This window comes from Hipposideros armiger, unplaced genomic scaffold, assembly GCF_001890085.2.
Source record: "Hipposideros armiger isolate ML-2016 unplaced genomic scaffold, ASM189008v1 scaffold_5, whole genome shotgun sequence".
Lineage (NCBI taxonomy): Eukaryota > Metazoa > Chordata > Mammalia > Chiroptera > Hipposideridae > Hipposideros > Hipposideros armiger.
In genome coordinates, this window is record NW_017731355.1 from 2,654,140 (window position 1) to 2,672,868 (window position 18,729).

Genomic DNA, 18,729 nt, shown 5'->3' on the forward strand with positions numbered 1-18,729 from the left:
AAAAAAAAAAAGGAAGGAAGAAAGAACAATAGAAAGAGCAAAAATATGGGAACAAAAAATGTACTATTTCTTCATGACATTTATAAATCATATTTGATGACTGGAACAAAAACTAAAACAAAAGCTCATGACAATATTTAAAAGTGAAGAACATAAATGGAAATGAGGTTTCCACACTTCACTTGAAAGTGGTAAAATGTTGGCACCGGTAGACTGTTATAGGTCACATAGGTATATTGTAATACCCAGAGCAACCATTAAGAAAATTATATAAAGAGATATACTCAAAAAATGCTATAAATTAAGCAATATGGAAGCCTAAATAATCCTCAAGTATGTAGCCCACAGGAAAGCAAGAAGAGAGAAATAGAGTAGAGAGAACCAGAGGAAACAAATGGGAGACAAACAATAATATGAAGACTTAAGTGCTAACATATCAATAACTACCTTAAGTATGAATGGTCCGAGTACACCAATCAAAAGACAGAGATTGGCAGAGTGCATAAAAACTACAACTCGACTACACACTGCTTACAAGGAACTCATTTCCAATTCAGTGACATAGGTAAGTTTTAAAGTAAAAGGATGGAAAAGAGTTATGTAAGTGTTAATGAAAAAAGTCGGAGTGGCTATCTTAATTTCTGATAAACACAGCCTTCCCTCTTTCCAACTCCATGCTTTTTTGCTCTAAGCATGAAATGTTTTATGTGTGCTTGAGAAAAATACAAGTGGGGATCACGCCAATGCTTGTGAGTCAGCCACTGACTGACAGATACAGCAAAGAGGAAACAGAAAATTAGAGCCACCCATGGTCAGGCGGCAGGGATGTGTGAAAAGCAAGTCCGAGGAACCAAACCCCTAGAAGGAAAAACCTCAAATACAGTCATGTCTGGGTGGAAGTGTGCAGGCTGCAGAAACCAACCCCAGTTGTGTGCTTGGGAAGTCCAGCAGGGTAAGTTCTGAGAGGCCATGGGAAGGAAAGACCAAAAAAGGGACAGAAGCACTCAGGTTGCCAAGGTGTTCCCAAGTGGAATTCTGGCCGGAGCCAAGGGGTTGTGCTGTCAGGGGAGGCTGAGCCAGAGCGCACAGCTGGCCTGGAGGATGGCTAAGAAGCAATCCAGGCTGCCGTGCAAAGTTGCCAGGGTGTGTGTGCCCTTTGTAAGAGTGCTTGGCCGGGATGGCAAGTGAGGCTTGATTCCAGCTCACACTCTGTTCACCAGGCCTCACGCCGAGATGCAGCACTGCAGCCATCTGGAGGAGGAATCGTACTCTGATTTTCCTTCCATGTTTCTTTTTTTAAATCAACAAATAATTCACATGCTACACCCTTTTAAAGTGTGCGATTCAGTAGATTTTAGTATATTCACAAAGTTGTGCAACCATCATCACTATCTATCTAATTTCAAAACATTTTCACCACTCCAAACGAAACCCTTTACTTCCTTCTTCCCTCCCTTTTCCTTCCTTCCTTCCTTCCTTCCTTCCTTCCTTCCTTCCTTCCTTCCTTCCTTCCTTCCTTCCTTTCTCACACTCCCCCTGTCTCCCTCTCCCTCCCTCTCTCTCTCTCTCTATCTCTATCTCTATCTCCTCCCTTCCTTCCTTCTTTCCTCATTCTTTTTTTTTTAATTCCCTTGGGTATATACCTAGGAGTGGAATTCCTGGGTCATACTGTAGCTCTATGTTTAACTTTTTGAGGAACTGCCAAAATGTTTTTCAAAGTGGCTGAACCACTTTACATTCCCACCAGCAATGTAGATGATTCCAATTTCCCCACATCCTCACCAAGACTTGTTATTTGCCATCTTTTAAATTATATACATTGTGGTGGGTTTGAAGTAGCATCTCATTATAGTTTGATTTGCATTTATTTAATGCTGGTTAGCATCTTTTCATGTGATGATTGGTCATTTATATGTCTTCTTTAGGAAATGTCTATTTAAATCTATTGTCTGCTTTTAAATTTTGTTGTCTTTAGTTGTTTATTTTAAAGAGTCCTTTATATACTCTGGGTACATGTCCCTTTCAGATGTGTGACTTATAAATATTCTCTCCCATCCTATGGGTTGTTCTTTAGCTTTCTTGATAGTTTCTTTGATGCACAAAAGTTATTTCTGAAGTAGAAAAATCTTCATCAAAATTGATGAGGTACAGTTTATCGATTTCTTCTTTTGTTCCTTATGCTTTGGTGTCGTATCTAAGAAACCTCTGCCTAATAAAAGGTCATGAAAATATATACTTATGTTTTCTTCTAAGGGATTTCTAGTTTTGTCTTTTACATTTAGTCTTTGCTGTATTTTGAGTTAATTTTTGTATATGATGTAAGTAGGGATCCAACTTTGTTATTTTGCGTATCCCATTGTCCCAACACCATTGTTGAAAATACTAATTTTTTTCCATTCCATGCCAGCATCGAATGATATTGGCACTCTTGTCAATAATTGATTGACTATATATGTAACGGTTTATTTCTGGACTTTCAGTTCTATTCCATTGATCTATATCTCTAGCCTTATGCCAGTACCACATCTTAATTACTGTAGCTTTGTAGTAAGTTTTGAAATCAGGAAGTGACAGGCCTACAACTTAGTTCTTTTTTCGATTTTCTTACCTATTATGTTTGATAATGATACGTTATCTATTATGGGTCCCTTGCATTTCCATATGAATTTTAGGACCAAGTATCAATGTCTGCCAAACAAAAAATACCTAGCTAGGATTAAAATTAGTAGGGAGCTAGATTAAATAGTATTAACTAATATGACCTAATGGACATTTATGAAGCCCTTCCCCTTAAAGCTTCAGAATATACATTCAAGTCCATTTGATTTATGTGTCAATAAATCATATTCCAGGCTTTAGGGTAAGTCTCAACAAATTTCAATGGGTTAAAATTGTAGCGTTTGCTCTCTGACCACAGAAGAATAAAAACTGAAAAAAAAAAGGATAGTTATAACAATCCTCAAAACTCTACAGTTCTATATAATCAATGGCCCAAAGGAAAAAAATCACAATAGCTACTGGAAAATATTTTGAACTGAACAATAACATTAAACATAATTTATCAAAACTTGGTCAGATATCGCTAAAACAGTGCTAAGAGAGAAGTTTATACTTTTAAATGAAAAGAAGAAAGGCTGATAATCTGAGCTTTGATTTTAAGGAGCTAATAAAAGAATAGCAAAGAAAAGTAAAAGAAAAGTCTACAAATAGTGAATTCTCCCATTTTTTGCATATTTGAAAATGCCTGTATTAGTCTTGCTGGGTATAGAATTTTAGGTGACGGTTATTTTCCCTCACTATTGTGAGGACATTATTCCATTGTCTCCTGGCTTCTGTTAATGAAAAGACTGCTGTTGGTCTAACCGTTTCTCTGAGGTAATCGTTTATTAATGCTTGCTTTTAAGATTTTCTCCTTGTTTTTGATGCCTTTCAGTTTCACTATGATGGGGGTCAGGGTACTAATTTCTTCTTGTCTTTCTCAGGATTAGAATTTATGTCTTTTAATAATTCTGAAAAGTTCTCAGCCAAAGTTGGATAAGTTATTCAACTTCTCATGTTACTCCTCTCTGTGAAGCCCTTGCAGTGTCTCCCTCATTTATTGACAGTGTTACCAGCCGGCCCTGTCACAGTCTGCTCCCTGCACATTCTGTAATTAAGTTTCCATATCTTGTCTGCTTGGAAAGCCTCATCACGAAAACTGGTGATCCTATATCCTGTTCATAACTCAGCTTAATAATCACCCACTCGGGAGTTTTTCCTGAACCTCCTCTTCCCCCTAACCACTCTCTGTTTTGTGTATCCACTCTTTCCAGCTCATACATCTGTCAGTTGATTGCATTTATCTATTTATGTGTTAATCTCCTCTCACTAGACTCAAGTCCCCAGTGGGCAGTTCCCTTCGTATTTACAGAGACAGGCTTTTAGCAGGAGTCTGTAAATGTTTGTAGTTTGCATGAATGCATGAATGAGTGGATCAATCAAGAAAATGAAGGTAAACACTATCAACTTCATAGGGATCTTGCAACAATTAAATGTATACCATATGAGAAATCACCTGGCAGATAACAAGTACTAATGTGTTCTTTGAACTGAAGACAGTTTGGGTGTTATTTTGGTACAGTGGGTTATGTACCAAATTGGTTGCTCCTTTAAATTTCCTTATTCCATATGGCATAAAGCAGAGTTGTTTGTGTTCTTTGATTAAAATGAATTTTTTGTTTGTTCTATGCCTTTTCTTCTAATTGCTATACTTCTCAGAGAAAAAAACAATCAAGGCGCTCTATGAGAATGCTTGATATAGATTACCAGCTATGACATTCTGTCTGTGCTCAGTGCATCTGTGCGTGATCTTCTCCCATATACCATCTTAATGGCTCTCTCCTCTTCCATTACGTGTCTGCTGTAATTTTACCTTGAGTTAGGCCTTTGCTGACCCACCTTATAAAATAGCAAACTTCCACCCTACCCCATTCTCTATTCCCTTTTATCTGCCTTATTTTCCCCAGTACAATTGTTCACAAGTGAAATATATATTTACCTCTTTTATTATTATATGCCCCCCATATACACACTAGCATATAAACTTCTTAAATGTAGGAACTTTATGCCTAGAATAATGCATACACGAGGTCTCAGTAGATATTGAGTAAATGGATCAATGCAGGTGCCACTCATTCTCATCAGTAAAATACTGGTGCTACAGGAGATAGGCATGATGCAGGCGCTCTGGGCATGGTAGCGTTCAACATTCACCTTGATCTGGGATGAGACTACAAAACTTGACTATTTTGCTCTTCCTTAGAACAGACTGCCTAATGCATGATTTCATCTTGAAAACTAAAGAAATCACTTCCTCTCCTGGCAGGCACCTCAACCAAGTTCTAAACTGGCTGCGCACAAAGCCCGTCTGTTCTTTCCTGGTTTAAAGACAGTGGCAGTTCCTGCCCGCATTTAGCAAGCTTTATTTTGATTTCTGGTTTCTTTCACTGCTTACGGACAATTTACATATCCTTTCTACCCATTTTATCGTTTTGATCCTGGCAAGAGATTTCAATTAGCCCTGTGTGGGCACTTGTGCAAAGAAAGCCCCCATTTACAATGTCTGTGGGAAATCAATTCTTACTGTTTCATAGAAACAAACATGTAAAGCTGTAACTCATTTATTCTAAGAGAGACAGATCCAGAGATGATAAATGACTTGCCGAAGGTCACATAACTAACTTTTGCAACACAGGCTGATCTAATACCCACATCCCCCAATTCCCAGTCAAGTTCTTCATGCTCTTCTGTCTGATGTTCCATTACTGAGTTCATTTATGTTTCTCTTACCACCTATGCATCAATCTAAAGCCCCCTCCATTCTTATTTCACTAGCGTGTCTCTTGTCCGTGGCATCAGGTGGCTTACCTCCTCAATTTTCAACTGTCAAACTGCTATATTGATTTTTGAGGTGCCATCAAGCTTCTCTCCAGACTTAGCATGACTGAGAAGAATGGGGTCTTTCAGCTAAGCTGACGTTCCAAGGTCACTTTTGTGGCCAGTGAAAACACAAGGCCCAAGAAGTCTGACACAGCTCCCCTGCACTTGAGTAGTTTGCCTCTGCCTCCTCTTCCTCATTAGGGACACGCTGCTCTCACCTGCTGCTCAGCATTCACTGTTGGTCACATTAGCAACACGTGCTGGCTGTGGTAACGTGGTGGACAATGGGCAGTCACCATTAAAGACACCTGGGGGAACCTTCTGGCCTGAGGGCTGTTGACTGGGGCTATTATTGAACTGGCAGTGCCTCCTAGTGGCCAAGGCTCCAGTGGTTTCCAACTGAAAAGTGGCTGGGGCAGCAACAGCCCTCCTGGCAACGGCTTCCCTCTATCTTTCTGTATCTTGTCTCCACCTGTTTGCAGTTCGTTCAGCTCCACAGCATGCAGTGAGAATTCATCATCAGGCACCAATCTTTTCGGTGTTTTGTTGACTGAATTCCCAAACATGATGATGAAACAAATTGGGAGACAGGGGACAGGGAATATAAATATTAAAAAGTCACTAATGTCTTTTAGAGCAGGTCACTTTGAAAAGTGCTTTTTAATTATGTGGCCACTGTTTTTCCTTCCCATCAGGCCAGGGGGAGCCCTGACACCCTTCCTCTTATGGAAGACTTCAGCTGCCTAGAAGTACCAAACCATCCTCCTGAAGTCACTTATTAAGCTTCCTTAAGAATCATTTCAGACATGTTAAAGATATTCCAAGAGGCTTAGCTGGCTTCTCTGGAAGCTTGTTTTCTAAAAAGAACGTGCACGATCCTAAAGATGTATATGCTTAAAGTGTATATGCTTCATACAATGAAAGATAAATCTGGTCTACAAGCATGACCTTGAGGTTACTGTCCTTGGGCCCTTGCTGGCACAGGATACCCAAATGTAGATTTGGGTCTGGGAAGGAACGCCTCTGGGAACTGTGAAGAATCCTGATGGATCTACTCCAAGATGGGGAGAAATCCTGTTTCACAGATAAGGCCATGCTACAACAAATGAAGTAGGAATTCTTCCTACTACATGTACCTGTGGACTCCAAGGCCGCTTCTGTCCTCATGCTATATCTTGTCTCCTCAAGGGTCCCCTCCACCAGGACTTTCTTTCCCAGACAATGCCCAAATTCCAGTCCTTTCTCTGTGCTATTTCTACCTTTTCCTCATCAGAAACATAACTAGCCCCTGTCAGTTCTCTCCAGGCCTTGGTGTACAATCTGATAAAGTATTTCATGCTAAGACTTGAGTAGTAGGTCACCACCCATTGTGCTGCTCCTCCCCTTGGTATTTGCATTGTAACTGGGGACTTCGGAAGCCCCTTGACCCACTGGGCTTGGAAAACCAAATTATCTCCATATGCACAGCGCCCACCTCCATCGCCCTCCAACACCAAGGAGGAGGATGTTCAGATAGACTGCCCTTTGCTTTCCTGAGTTGTTTGGATGCCCCACAACTGGAGTATCACTGCAGTGACCGATAACTCTGCGTTCAAGCGTCCAAGCGCTTTGATCTGGTGCCGACAGCCACTGCATTCTGATACAGATTTATTCATTCAACCCGCAAACAGAGCTGGAGAAGAGGGGCCGCAGGGGAGATATACAAGCCCTCAGGGATTGTGCAGTAGGGTTTCTTTACAGTGATTGTGGCTTGCCAACAAAGGTTCTGTATAACGTGGAATATTCCAAAAGAGAGAATCTAGCAATTGTTTGAAGACGCCACGCAATTAAAAGAGTGGCCTGAATGTAAAGCACTGGTGAAGAGAGAGGCGAGTGACCGATGGCAACAATGAGGGGACATGATGCTGAAAGCCTGACATCTGTATTGCCATCAACTAGGTCTTATCCAACAGGTTTCTTGGATTTCTAAGAAATTTCTAGAATGTGCCCCCTGCCAGTCAGGAACTCACAGGAACAGCCCGAGTCCTGTACTCTCTCACCCCTTCCCTGGGCCCTTTTCCCCCTCCACTTCTCAAACTCCCAAACCCGGTCCGAGATCGTGCCCTCCCGGTCAGAACCGGTTTAACCGTCTCCAGGGCAGCACCCACTGGGCGCAAGAGCATACGCTCTGGCGTCTGGCGGTGCCCGCATCCCCGTGCGCGCAGGCAGCTCCGGGGCCGCGCCGCGCTGATTCGCTGCCGCGGAGACTGCGGCGCTCGCGACGCGCCCGCCCCTCGCCGCGCGCCGGTTGGTGCAGCCTCAGTCTGTCTGCAGCCGGGAGGCCACCGCGAGCCCAGCCGCTGCAGCCGGGGCGCCGACGCCTGCGTACCGGGTCCGCGCCCCCGAGGACAGCAACGGCGAGCCCCCAAAGCCCACACGATGCAGGCCACTGCCGATTCCACCAAGATGGACTGTGTGTGGAGCAACTGGAAAAGTCAGGGTATTCTCTTTATTTCAGTAATGCATGCCTGCGGCGCACGGGAACACAGGGACCCGGACTCGGCCATTGTGCATCATTTCACCTGTGGGACCTATGCATGCCTTATCTCCAAGAGCTTTCTGTTGGGGGGGAGTAAACTTGTTATGTCAAAAATCAAAATGGATGGTGTTTGATGTTTTTTTCTTTTTCCTATTTTTTTTTTACCTCCCACCCCCACCCCTTTGTTTTCTTGTTGTAATGCTAGTATTTTAAATAATGCATAATTTGCCTCCTCCAGGAGCTCTTTTGGGATCTGTTGATCGTTAAGTACTTGTTTAATCCCTTCTCATCCCCAGAGTTAAAATGCATTCTTATTGTTCCATGCATCCCATTGTATTTCATTTCTGCCCAAAGGTTGAAACCTCTTGGTAGAACCATTAACTGAGAAAGCTTTAGTGCATCCTTTTAAGAGGGACACACCCATTTCAAGGTTGTTATTTGTGGTCACACAAAGGAGCCTGAAAATGTAGACTAGCTCTTGAAATCCTGAAGATGTGATGGCGTAGCCACATATTAGGATGGTTCACTTGGAAATATTTCAGGTTCTTATTTTTTTTTGTTTTCTGTCATTGGAGTAACCTGTAACTGTTATTTATTAATAATGGGTATCTGTGGAACAAGTGGAGAGAAATAAAAAATACTGCTGGTTGCCCCCTGGTATAACAGATTTATTTTGAAACAGTCCATATTAGCACTGGGTGTGGCCACCCTCCAGCCTCGCTTGGATTGCTTTTCAGCCATTTTTATTCAGCCTCATACTTCACACATCCATCTCTCCTTTGTTACATTAAGATTCTCTCCTTCACCTTGCTCATTTGGAGATTATGAGGAGAAACAGATAATTTGCAAGAATGAATTATGGGTAGTAAACATAAGTGTTTGTAAGATGCAGTGTCTTAATATTTAGCAAGTATGGTTCTGAAGAAGGTGCATTCAACTTAACCTGCAGGGTTGCAGCATCACTCAGGGGGCCAAGAATATTCTGGAGCAGAGGTGTTTTGTTTTGTTTTGTTTTTTGTGTTTTAAACCTGGCATCTTCCCCTTGTAATTTCATATCACAGAAAGACTAGGATGCCTTTTCATCTTTAATGCCCCGTGGGATTTTTTTTTTGGTGGATTTTTTAAGCGAAGTAAACATGAACCTTAAAATTGAAAATACATTTTCCCTGCCTCTTATTTGTTGCTTTGGTGGCAACGACATTAAATACAATAGTTCAGTTCAAATTATGTGGGTCTATTAGAAATACAACTGCCAAAAGTTAAATAAATGAACCTAGTAAATTTAAAAGTCAGGACATAAGAAATGCATGGCAATTCAGAAGTATGATTTTAGAGAATGATAACAATGACATGGAATAGCATGTGTTTTATACAGAAGGCAGTGTGAAAATTCCTGATATCATTTCATTATTGTTATGTGTTTAGATTCATCCAGTTTATTTGCTATACACACTCAACAACCAACTATGGCTTTGATATAATGTCAAGTTTAGTTGGACATAAAAACATATGTAGTTGGGTTTCAGACTATGATTATGGGTTTTTTCTATTCTTACCAAAAGTAGATACCTAAAGATGACAGATTTTCTGTTTTATTTGTATAAAATATAGGATATTATTTCATCACAATCTTATGTGTTTTGGCTCAGTTGACCTTCTCACTAAGGGGTTAAAAATGCGTGGACATTTATAATCACACAATGACACAAAATGTCATAATTTGTCTATTGAAGATAATCATTTTTCATTTCCAATATACAGCTCCCTGTGAAGATTAGTGCAGGATCATTGAGGGGATTTTACACACAGTGACCTTTGGTAGTCTTCAGTACCATTGATTACCTTTTGTCAAATAGAACAAAGCCATTATCTTGAAAATTGGCTAATAACTAGGTGGGTGGGTTAATAGGCATAAAAGAGAAATGGTAAGAAGTACATTACTCCTTTTTCTCCCCACTAAGAGAACTTGTCATCTAAAGCAAACCTACCATAAGGTTTTCGTTTAGCATTTTCAGTGTATCTTTGTCATTTTAGTTCCCCTATTATCAAAAACAGTTTCCTTAACCATGGTTGCACATTAGTATCACCTAGGGAGCTTTAAAAAAACACAGAGGGTGTCTGGGCTCTACCCCTAGAGGTTCTGAATCAACTGGGCCAAACATCAGTATTTCTAAAAAGCTCCTCAAAGTGAGTTTAATACATAATCAAGGTTGAAGCCACTGGTGTGTAATAATTATTAGTGAGCCCAATCTATAGACTAACATAAGTCCAGTATGCAAATGATGAAGTGAGTGTGATCTAGGAGGAGCTGCGAAGGCTATTAAAAGAAGACCATGTAACATTGTTGATAATGTCTACCAGAAGTATTACATGGAGAAAGTTTTACTTGGAAAAAAGGAATAAAGTGAACATCAGGTTTCCTCCATATTATTAAACATTCCATGGGAAAATTGCAGCCAGTTGCATATTAAATTAAGACTCTACTGAAACCAATACAATGTATCATAAGAACTGTAGTACAAACGAACCTTATATTTATTTTAATAATATATATGATTTGAGCTATAAATAAGAATGTTTAAAGGGGGAGATTAAAGTCCACATTATACTACATTATGCAGATTCTGCTTTCAATTAAAAAAAATGATACTGCTACCCAATATTGGTTAGTAGCCCATTCTACTCGGTGAACGTGAAATGACAATAAAACAATAACCTAATAAAACACCTATACATACAGTAATCTTACAGGCCACAGTAATACTAGTATTTATGGAGCACTTTTACCGAGTGCTTTACTTGCATCATTGCATATAATCCTCACAAATCGTATGATGTGTAAGTTTTATTATTACCCCATTTTACAGGTGATGAACTGAGGCTTCCACCAAGGCATGCAGCTAGTAATGCCAGAGGCTTGATTGAAGCCTAGGCTGCCTGACCCCACAGCCCAGCCTTTTCTCACTGCTCTACCATCTGCCTAAAGGGTAGATGACTCTTCCTCAATGGTTTCCTAAAAATATGAATTATCTAGGCAATAGTGATTATGTGGAATCAATAACCCCTCACATTTACATAGTTTTCATTTTCCAAATGTCTTCTCATTTAAGCTTTTCAGTTTACATCAAGAGGTTCAAAGAGGTTGAGGGACTTGCCCAGGGTTTTTAGATAAGTGGTAAATTGAGTAGTAGAAAGGTGACTCTTGGCCTCAAATTTAGAACTCTTCCCATCTTAACAGTCACTACCTCTTTTACTAATGCTGAGTTACAGAAAGTGAACCCTGATTTACCTCTTCCAAGATTTTCACATAAGGTTGTCTTTTTACAAACTGCAAAAATTATCAGCAAGGCAGTAATCTTGACCAATTTATGCCACTGTCATCATCGCCACCATCACCAATTCATCATAAATTCTCCATTAATATTATCAATGTGCCAGTTACTATCCTAAGCTCTTGTTACATATCTTATTTTGGTAAAGTCAATTTTACAAACATAAAGGCAGAGCAATATCACCTTCTATCAAAAATAGCATTTTATTTGGACTCAAAATTATTAGAATACTATACAAATATTACAACATGAATAATTACAATTGCAAATTCCCTCTCTGCAGAATCTAATGAGATCCAATGGGAAAACTGACTTAGGGGACCTGGGGATTTTTTATTTTTGTGAAAGAAAACTCATTATACAGATAATATACCAAATGTAGGTAGTATTACTCAATTGAAAAATAAAAGAATACTTTATCACACTGTAATATAATTTTCATGAGAATCTTTATAAGGGAATATTTCAAAGGTTTGGGAGAGAATAATGGCTTTATTGTTCTTCTAAAAATGATACATGCATATTATGAAAATTTCCATTTGTACAAAGAAAGGTTCAACTGAAGGCCACAAATCACCCAAAATCCTACCACCTACAGTTAATCAATGTTAATATGTGCTAAATATTGTCCAGTATCTCTATACCATATAAAATGAAGCTAGAAGTGAGGTAGGCAATAAAATAGCCTTTATAAAACAAGATGGTACATTTCTCAAAAAGTATTTGAAATAATTTACTGGAAGAAACTGACTTGGCACTGAAAGAATTACTGAACTTCAAATGCATGTTTCTTTACTATATGAGCTATTCCTAAAATTAAGGAAAAGACTATGATAAACATCAATAGGTTGGAATCACTTTTTAGTTACATGTTTTGGCTTTAGACTGTACAGATGGGCTCTCTGCAGTATCTTTTTTTTTTTTAAAGGAAGATCCACTGTAGGTGAGAAACACTGACAAAAATTCTGATCTAAATCTACATCTTCTAATCTATTATTTTTCTCATGAATATTTTTTAATTAAAAACCAATAATATTCCTGACTCTATGACTAACGCCTTATGATTACAATAAATCAATATGGATTGTAGATGAAATCTATCATAATCAGCAGGCCCTTCCTTCTGCATCACGTTTCAAATCCTCTCTGCCTCCCTCACTCCCACTTTTTTCTTCTATTCAAAGTGATACCCTTTACTCAGTTTTTTTTCATTACTATTAGTTTCAGGTGTACAGAACAATGCAATAGTTCTCCTTTTCACCCCTCACAAAGTGACAACCCCCCTCCCTCATCCACTGCCCCACCCCCGATATCATACATATCTATTACAATTCCATTGACTCCATTCCCACACTATACTCCACATCCCGTGACTATATATTGTATTAAATTATAGTTGACATATAGTGTTATTCAATGGCAGCTTCAGATGGTCAGGCCTCTACACCATCCATGAAGTGGTCTCCCTAACAAGACATGAGTCCATCTAGCACCCTAAAAAAATATTTACATTATTGATTATATTCCCCAAACTGTCTTTCATATCCCTGAGGAGGCCATATTGCAGTTACCAATTTATGGTGTCTCGTCCCTTCCCCTTCTCTCTCATCCCCACCCCTGTCCCATCTGGCAATCATCAATTTCTCCTCTGTGTCTCTGAGACTATTTCTGTTTACATTACTGGTTTATTTAGTTCTTTGGGTTCCACATATAAGTGAGATCATATGGTATTTGTCTTTCTCTGACTGACTTATTTCACTTACCATAATGTTCTCTAGGTCCATCCATATTGTTGCAAATGGTACAATTTCCTTCATTATAGCTGAGTAATACTCCATTGGGTAAATGTACCAGTTTCTTAATCCAGTCGTCTACCAGTGGACATTTCGATTGTTTCCAAGTCTTGGCTATTGTAAATAGTGCTACAATGAACATAGGGGTGCATATATTTTTTCTAATTAGTGTCTTGGGTTTTTCTGGATAAATACCTAAGAGTGGAATTGCTGGGTCATACGGTAGGTAGTTCCATTTCCAGTTTTTTGAGATACCTCCATACAGATTTCCATAATGGCTGCACCAATCTGCAGTCCCACCAACAGTGCACCAGGGTTCCCTTTTCTCCACAACCTCGCCAGCACTTGTTGTTTGTTGATTTGTTGAAGATAGCCATTCTGACCTGGGTAAGGTGGTGTCTCATTGTGGTTTTTATTTTCATTTCCCTAATGATTAGTGAGGTTGAACATTTTTTTCATATGCCTGTTGGCCATACTCAGTTCTTTTTTATCTTTAGACTGGTTGATATGTTTGGGAACAGAATCTCTGAAGTAATTAATATATTTTAAATTAGCTTATAATAGAATTAAATTCTAAAAGCTGCTGAATCCAGCACACAAAAGCTAAGATGGGTGGATAGCTTTCAGAATATTACCTTTCTTTTTGAAAATAACTAAATGTATTCCACCGCCACATTTCCTGTCCTTCTCAACCTCATCTCCTAAATTGTGTGCATCTTTGGCCATCTATTAATAATTACATACTGTTACCTTTCCAGTCCTTATGAAAGTACACACACCATTCAAAGAAACACAGTTGCCGTATAATTCAGCTTACAGTTTGAAAGCTAAGAATTTAACATTAATAATTCTTTAAAACCATCTTCTGCCTAGGTGACAATGAACAACAAGAACTACATTAAAAACCTTGATAATTATAATTGAGTTCCAAATTTATAGCACATATTTCAAATAAGATAATAAAATTGTTAGGAGTTTCAGAACTTAGAAGTATAGAGTTCTATTTCCTCCAAATATGTTTGAGCTATATATTTAAGTTAAATTTGAGCAAAGTTGTCTTGTTATTTCACACAATCAAATCCTTACATTCTTGTTTATTTCCTTTATTTCCAAACGAGAAAATGATTCAAGCATTACTTACAAGGCCTTTGCCCAAATTGGTGTTAATTTTGAACAAATGAAAAGTGCAGGTGTAACAGGTCTTAATGTTTAGAATTTATTGCAGTTCCACCCATTTTACAATTTGCTTGCTTCAAATGTAGCCATATTATATATCTTGGCTTCAGAAACATTTCATCAAACTGCAGATCAAATCTAGTGGTCATGGTCATGAAGGACATAATATTTTATTGAGTGGAACAGAGAGGCACAATGACATATCATTGACTTACATCTTTTTAATTGAAGAAACTTGTTTGCCCATTATGGTCTTGGTCAATTTTAAATATGTTCATTTTTTTTTATAAAGAACCAACAGCTATCTACTTTCATGGTTCTTTTCTATTCCAAAACAGTGATGGATTTTTAAGATGTGGCCCAGACTTGAGATTTTGTGGCTAATTATGACTGATGACCACCAATCAAATGAACAGTTTTATATTTTGATCTGGCCAAAAAGCTTAAAGAAAGAGGAAGCACATGAGGACATTCATTATTCAATACCTTGCCCAAAGCCTGTCTTTCTCTCCATATGGTCATCTCTTCCTTTGATGCCAGTTGCCCTGTGGAGACCCCTCCAAACGAGCCCATTTGCTGGAGGTTTAGCAGGAGGAGCTGGCCATACTATCTCAAATACTGGGCCCTAGCTATGCCCACCCCATCGCAGTGACAATGGGCTGAAGCATCACTGTGTTAACTTTGCAGCACGGAGAGGATATGGTTCCGGTGCTTAGAACTAGCAGACAGAAATCACCTTCAGCTGTTTCACAAAATTCACAGAAACAGAAAAGCAGTTATTGCCTTCAGTCCAAACTGAAGGGTAGTCACTAGAAGAATGTATTTGCTTTTGTCTCTCATGGAAGAAAAATCGGAGAAATTGTTGCTGGCAGTGGCTTGGGCAATCAGATCCTTCCTTTCCCATTGTTCCACCAAAACTCATACAGAGTAGAAGATCATCTATGTGGATTAAGTGCTGTGTTCTTTACTATCTACACAGAGCTCAGGCTTAATGTAGTTCCTCTTTCAAAAATCTACAGCATTATGTAAATGTCCAGAAATAGCATTGGCATTTTTCTCTTGACAGTCGTATTGGCTGAACTTAGGAAATGTGAAGGAAGGAACTGGAAAATGAAATCACTGCTGGTGTCTTATCAGCACAAGTCCTTTCCAGCAGTTTCTCCTCTGGCCTCAGGGCTCCTGGATTACCATTTAAAGTTTAAATGTATGTAAGAGACTTTTCAAGGCAAAGGAAACTCATGGATTAGTTGACCAGATGTCATCTTTGAAGGTCTCTGTATGTTTAAAGTATTTTTGTACATTTAGTACTATTATGTTTCTCCAGTTTGATGGCAAAATCAAGGAAAGTTAAAGTAGAGAAAGTAACTACTGTTTCTTCTTGTTAACTTTTTGTGATGATATTTTGTTTCCTCATGAAAATCAGAAAAACTGGCATTTCTGTTACTGCTTTGGACACTGGGTTGTGAAAAAACAGGTTTTTCTCGCCTTTTAATTCATTTTAGAAGGTAGTAAATTATTGTAGTCAACTACTGGAAGCTTGCTAAAAAGTAAATAAAAGTCATGTCATTTTTCAACAATCCTTTTGTTGAAATGCTGATATTATCTATAAATAAGATTTTCTCATTGGCCTTCTAAAAAGTAGCATTAACATCTCACATAGCAAGTGATTAAATGGTACCTGAAGTCTTTTCTACGCCAAGATGGAATATAAATACATTTAAGAATATGGTGCAATAATGCGAATACTTGTGCAAAATTTATTTCTATTTTATATTATCCACTCATACCACATTTTGCCTTATAAATAAAATATGAATAGCTGCACCACTGTCTCTTCAGTTCATATATTTTTAATAAACTTTCTGAATACTGCAGCCACTATTTGATCATATAATTGAATACATTTAAAATAGTTTCCCAAACCAAGAAAATTTGGACTGCAGCAAAGGGCTTTCTAGAAATTTGACATAGCATTTTATTTCCATTTAGCTATGAATTAAAAGCTTGATCAGTTCTATTTTTCTTTTCTGTTCTTCTTGGATTATGGAAATGAGGGTAGCACTGATTTCAGCATTTCACATCTGCCACATCTACCAGTTCAGCCTTGACTGAATCAGTACTAAGTCAGCCCCAGGCAGGCCACAGTGTGCCCCACCTGTGGTTTGGGGACTAAGGTGAGGTCACCAAGCCCAGTCCTTTAATAAATTGACAGGATACACTGATCTCTCATTTCAAAGCCAATGCATTGCTCCATGGTTTTTAGCAAAGTAACTTACAGTTTTTACAATTGGCAAAACGAGTAATTTACCTCCCCTCGTGAGTATACTTAGTGAATGTGTATTCAGGTGTATAAGCTGTCTTCTGACCCTTCTACATTAGGAGGCTATTGGAAGAAGAGAAAAGCGATCTATACTTTGTTGTACCGAAAGACTACTTGGGGTAATTCCTTCAGTTACAGAGTTACTTATGTATAGATATTTTTTTACTTGCGTTTTAAGGAAGCCATTCAAATATCTATTTTTCTGGCTCTGATCATAAAGCTTCCTACACAAGCTTACATCACTCTAAACAAAATGAAAATGTGAAAAATTGGCATTTACACAGCAGTTTGGGAATGCAGACATTCTCTTCTGTGATCACACTTCATCACTTCCTACCCTTCTCACTGAATCATCAGCGCTTCGGTCTTTTGGCCGGCACTCTGACCACACACAGCCACTGCCATTTTTCCAGCCCATCAGTGCCCAGTGGTCTTGATTGCCTGTCATTGCTGGCCCGAGCCCAGAGTGCTCATTTCAGTTCTGTCCCCTTGGATCTTCATCTCCTCTAACCATGCCGCTTGTGCCAGTTCACAGCCCCGGGTCAGCCCCACTGTCTGTTGCTCATAATACCCAGCCTCAGACCCTGTTGATGGATCCACTAGAGATCCCGTACTTGAACCAAACCCCTTTCCTTTCTGGCGGTCCTTTCATGCATTCCTTTTCAAATCGTTACTGTGTTTTTCTAGATCAGTGCTGTCCAATAGAAATATAATGAGACACATAAGTAATTTACAGTTTTCTAGTAGCCACATTAAAAATAAAAAGAAACAAGTAAAATTAATTTTGCTAAGTTATTTAATCCAACATATCCAGAGTATTAGCCTGTCAACCAAAAAATCATTATAAAAAGCATTAATGAGATACTTTACATCCTTTTTAGGACTAAGCCTGAACCCCGATATGTAGTTTGCACTTGCAGCACATCTCAAGTGGCACTCGCCACATTTCAGGTGCTCAGTAGCCACTGTGACTCGTCACCTCTGTGTTAAACGAGGCAGGTCTCGACTTCTCCTAATTGCTTCAAGCCCCACCCCATCCTCCTCGTCTAAGGAAGACCTCAGGACTCATTTTCCAGGGAAGAGTTGAGTAAAGCTACCTCCAGCCACATTATGCTGTTGTTTCCTTTCCACCTCAACACATATGGGTAGCCACAGTCGCACTGTCTCAAAATGTCTCTCCCTCTTTGGCCATCCTTTCATTCTTCTCCCTTCTTTGCAAAGAAGGAACTTTGAGTAATCCCATCCTTTCCCCCTCTTTGAGAATTTGCTCAGTTATGTATCTCCTCTTTCCAGAATCCTCACCCCCCTCCTTCCACTAACATTCCCAGGCTTAGCTCCACCTAAAAATTAACTTCTTGCTCCTCCTCAAACTACCATTCTATTTACCATTTTCTTTATTACTTTGAACATCCCACCACCTACTCAACCCTTTACTATATGGCTTCTATCCTCACTCCTCTTAACAGTCTCTGCCAAGTCATGAGTGACCTTCCCTCCCAATCCAGTGGTTCTTTCTCAGTCACCATTCCCCTTCTTATGTCTCCAGCATCCTGGACTGTAGCCTACCTTTTTCTTCTGAAAAGTTTCCTTCTTGACTGCCATAACTTAAACTATGGGGTACCCATTCTAATATCAAACAGGACTCTTTTTTTTTCTAAAGATTTTATTGGGGAATCGGGGAAGGGGAACAGACAAGTTGCTGTCCTTTTGTTCTTCAGTCTAGTTGTGGAGGACGGACGTCGCTTCACTGGCCCATGTTGGTATTATCATTGCGCTCTTCCTGGGTGAGGTAGTTGCTCACTGGCCATTGGACGCCACTCATGGCTGCTCATGGCTGCTCACAAAAGCTCATGCCAGCTGCCAGGCCAGCCCCACTGCAGCCTACACAGTCACTGGCGACTCATGGCAGGCAGCCCAGCTCCAGGTCGAGCTGTTGTTCACCATCTTAGCTGTAGAGGGCGCAGCATCACTGACCTTCATGTGGGATCCCAAGCCAACTGTTAATCAACGCACCACTTGGCTGGCCTGCAGATAGGACTCTTTTCATAGTTCCACTTATTCCTTTGGATCTTAAACTGTGGTTTCATCCACAGTTGCATCCCTTAGTCTCTCCTCTCTTGGAAGTTTTGCCCACTCACATAATTTCAATCATCACTTCCACTCAGAATACAC

The 18,729-nt window shown here is 39.4% G+C and overlaps 1 protein-coding gene across 2 annotated transcripts in view; it reads left to right on the top strand.

Moving 5' to 3' along the window:
• RTN1 (reticulon 1) overlaps window positions 1-18,729 on the top strand; it is a 197,082-nt gene that overhangs the window by 164,983 nt on the left and 13,370 nt on the right. Inside the window, exon 1 of one of the 2 annotated variants that reach the window (XM_019644628.1) lies at window positions 7,536-7,897. The exons of the other annotated variant lie outside the window; for it this stretch is intronic. Within the exon in view, the coding sequence (XP_019500173.1) occupies window positions 7,837-7,897 (61 nt within the window). The 5' untranslated portion in view covers window positions 7,536-7,836. Of the gene's footprint in view, window positions 1-7,535; window positions 7,898-18,729 lie in introns of those variants that run through there. 2 annotated transcript variants of the gene reach the window in all.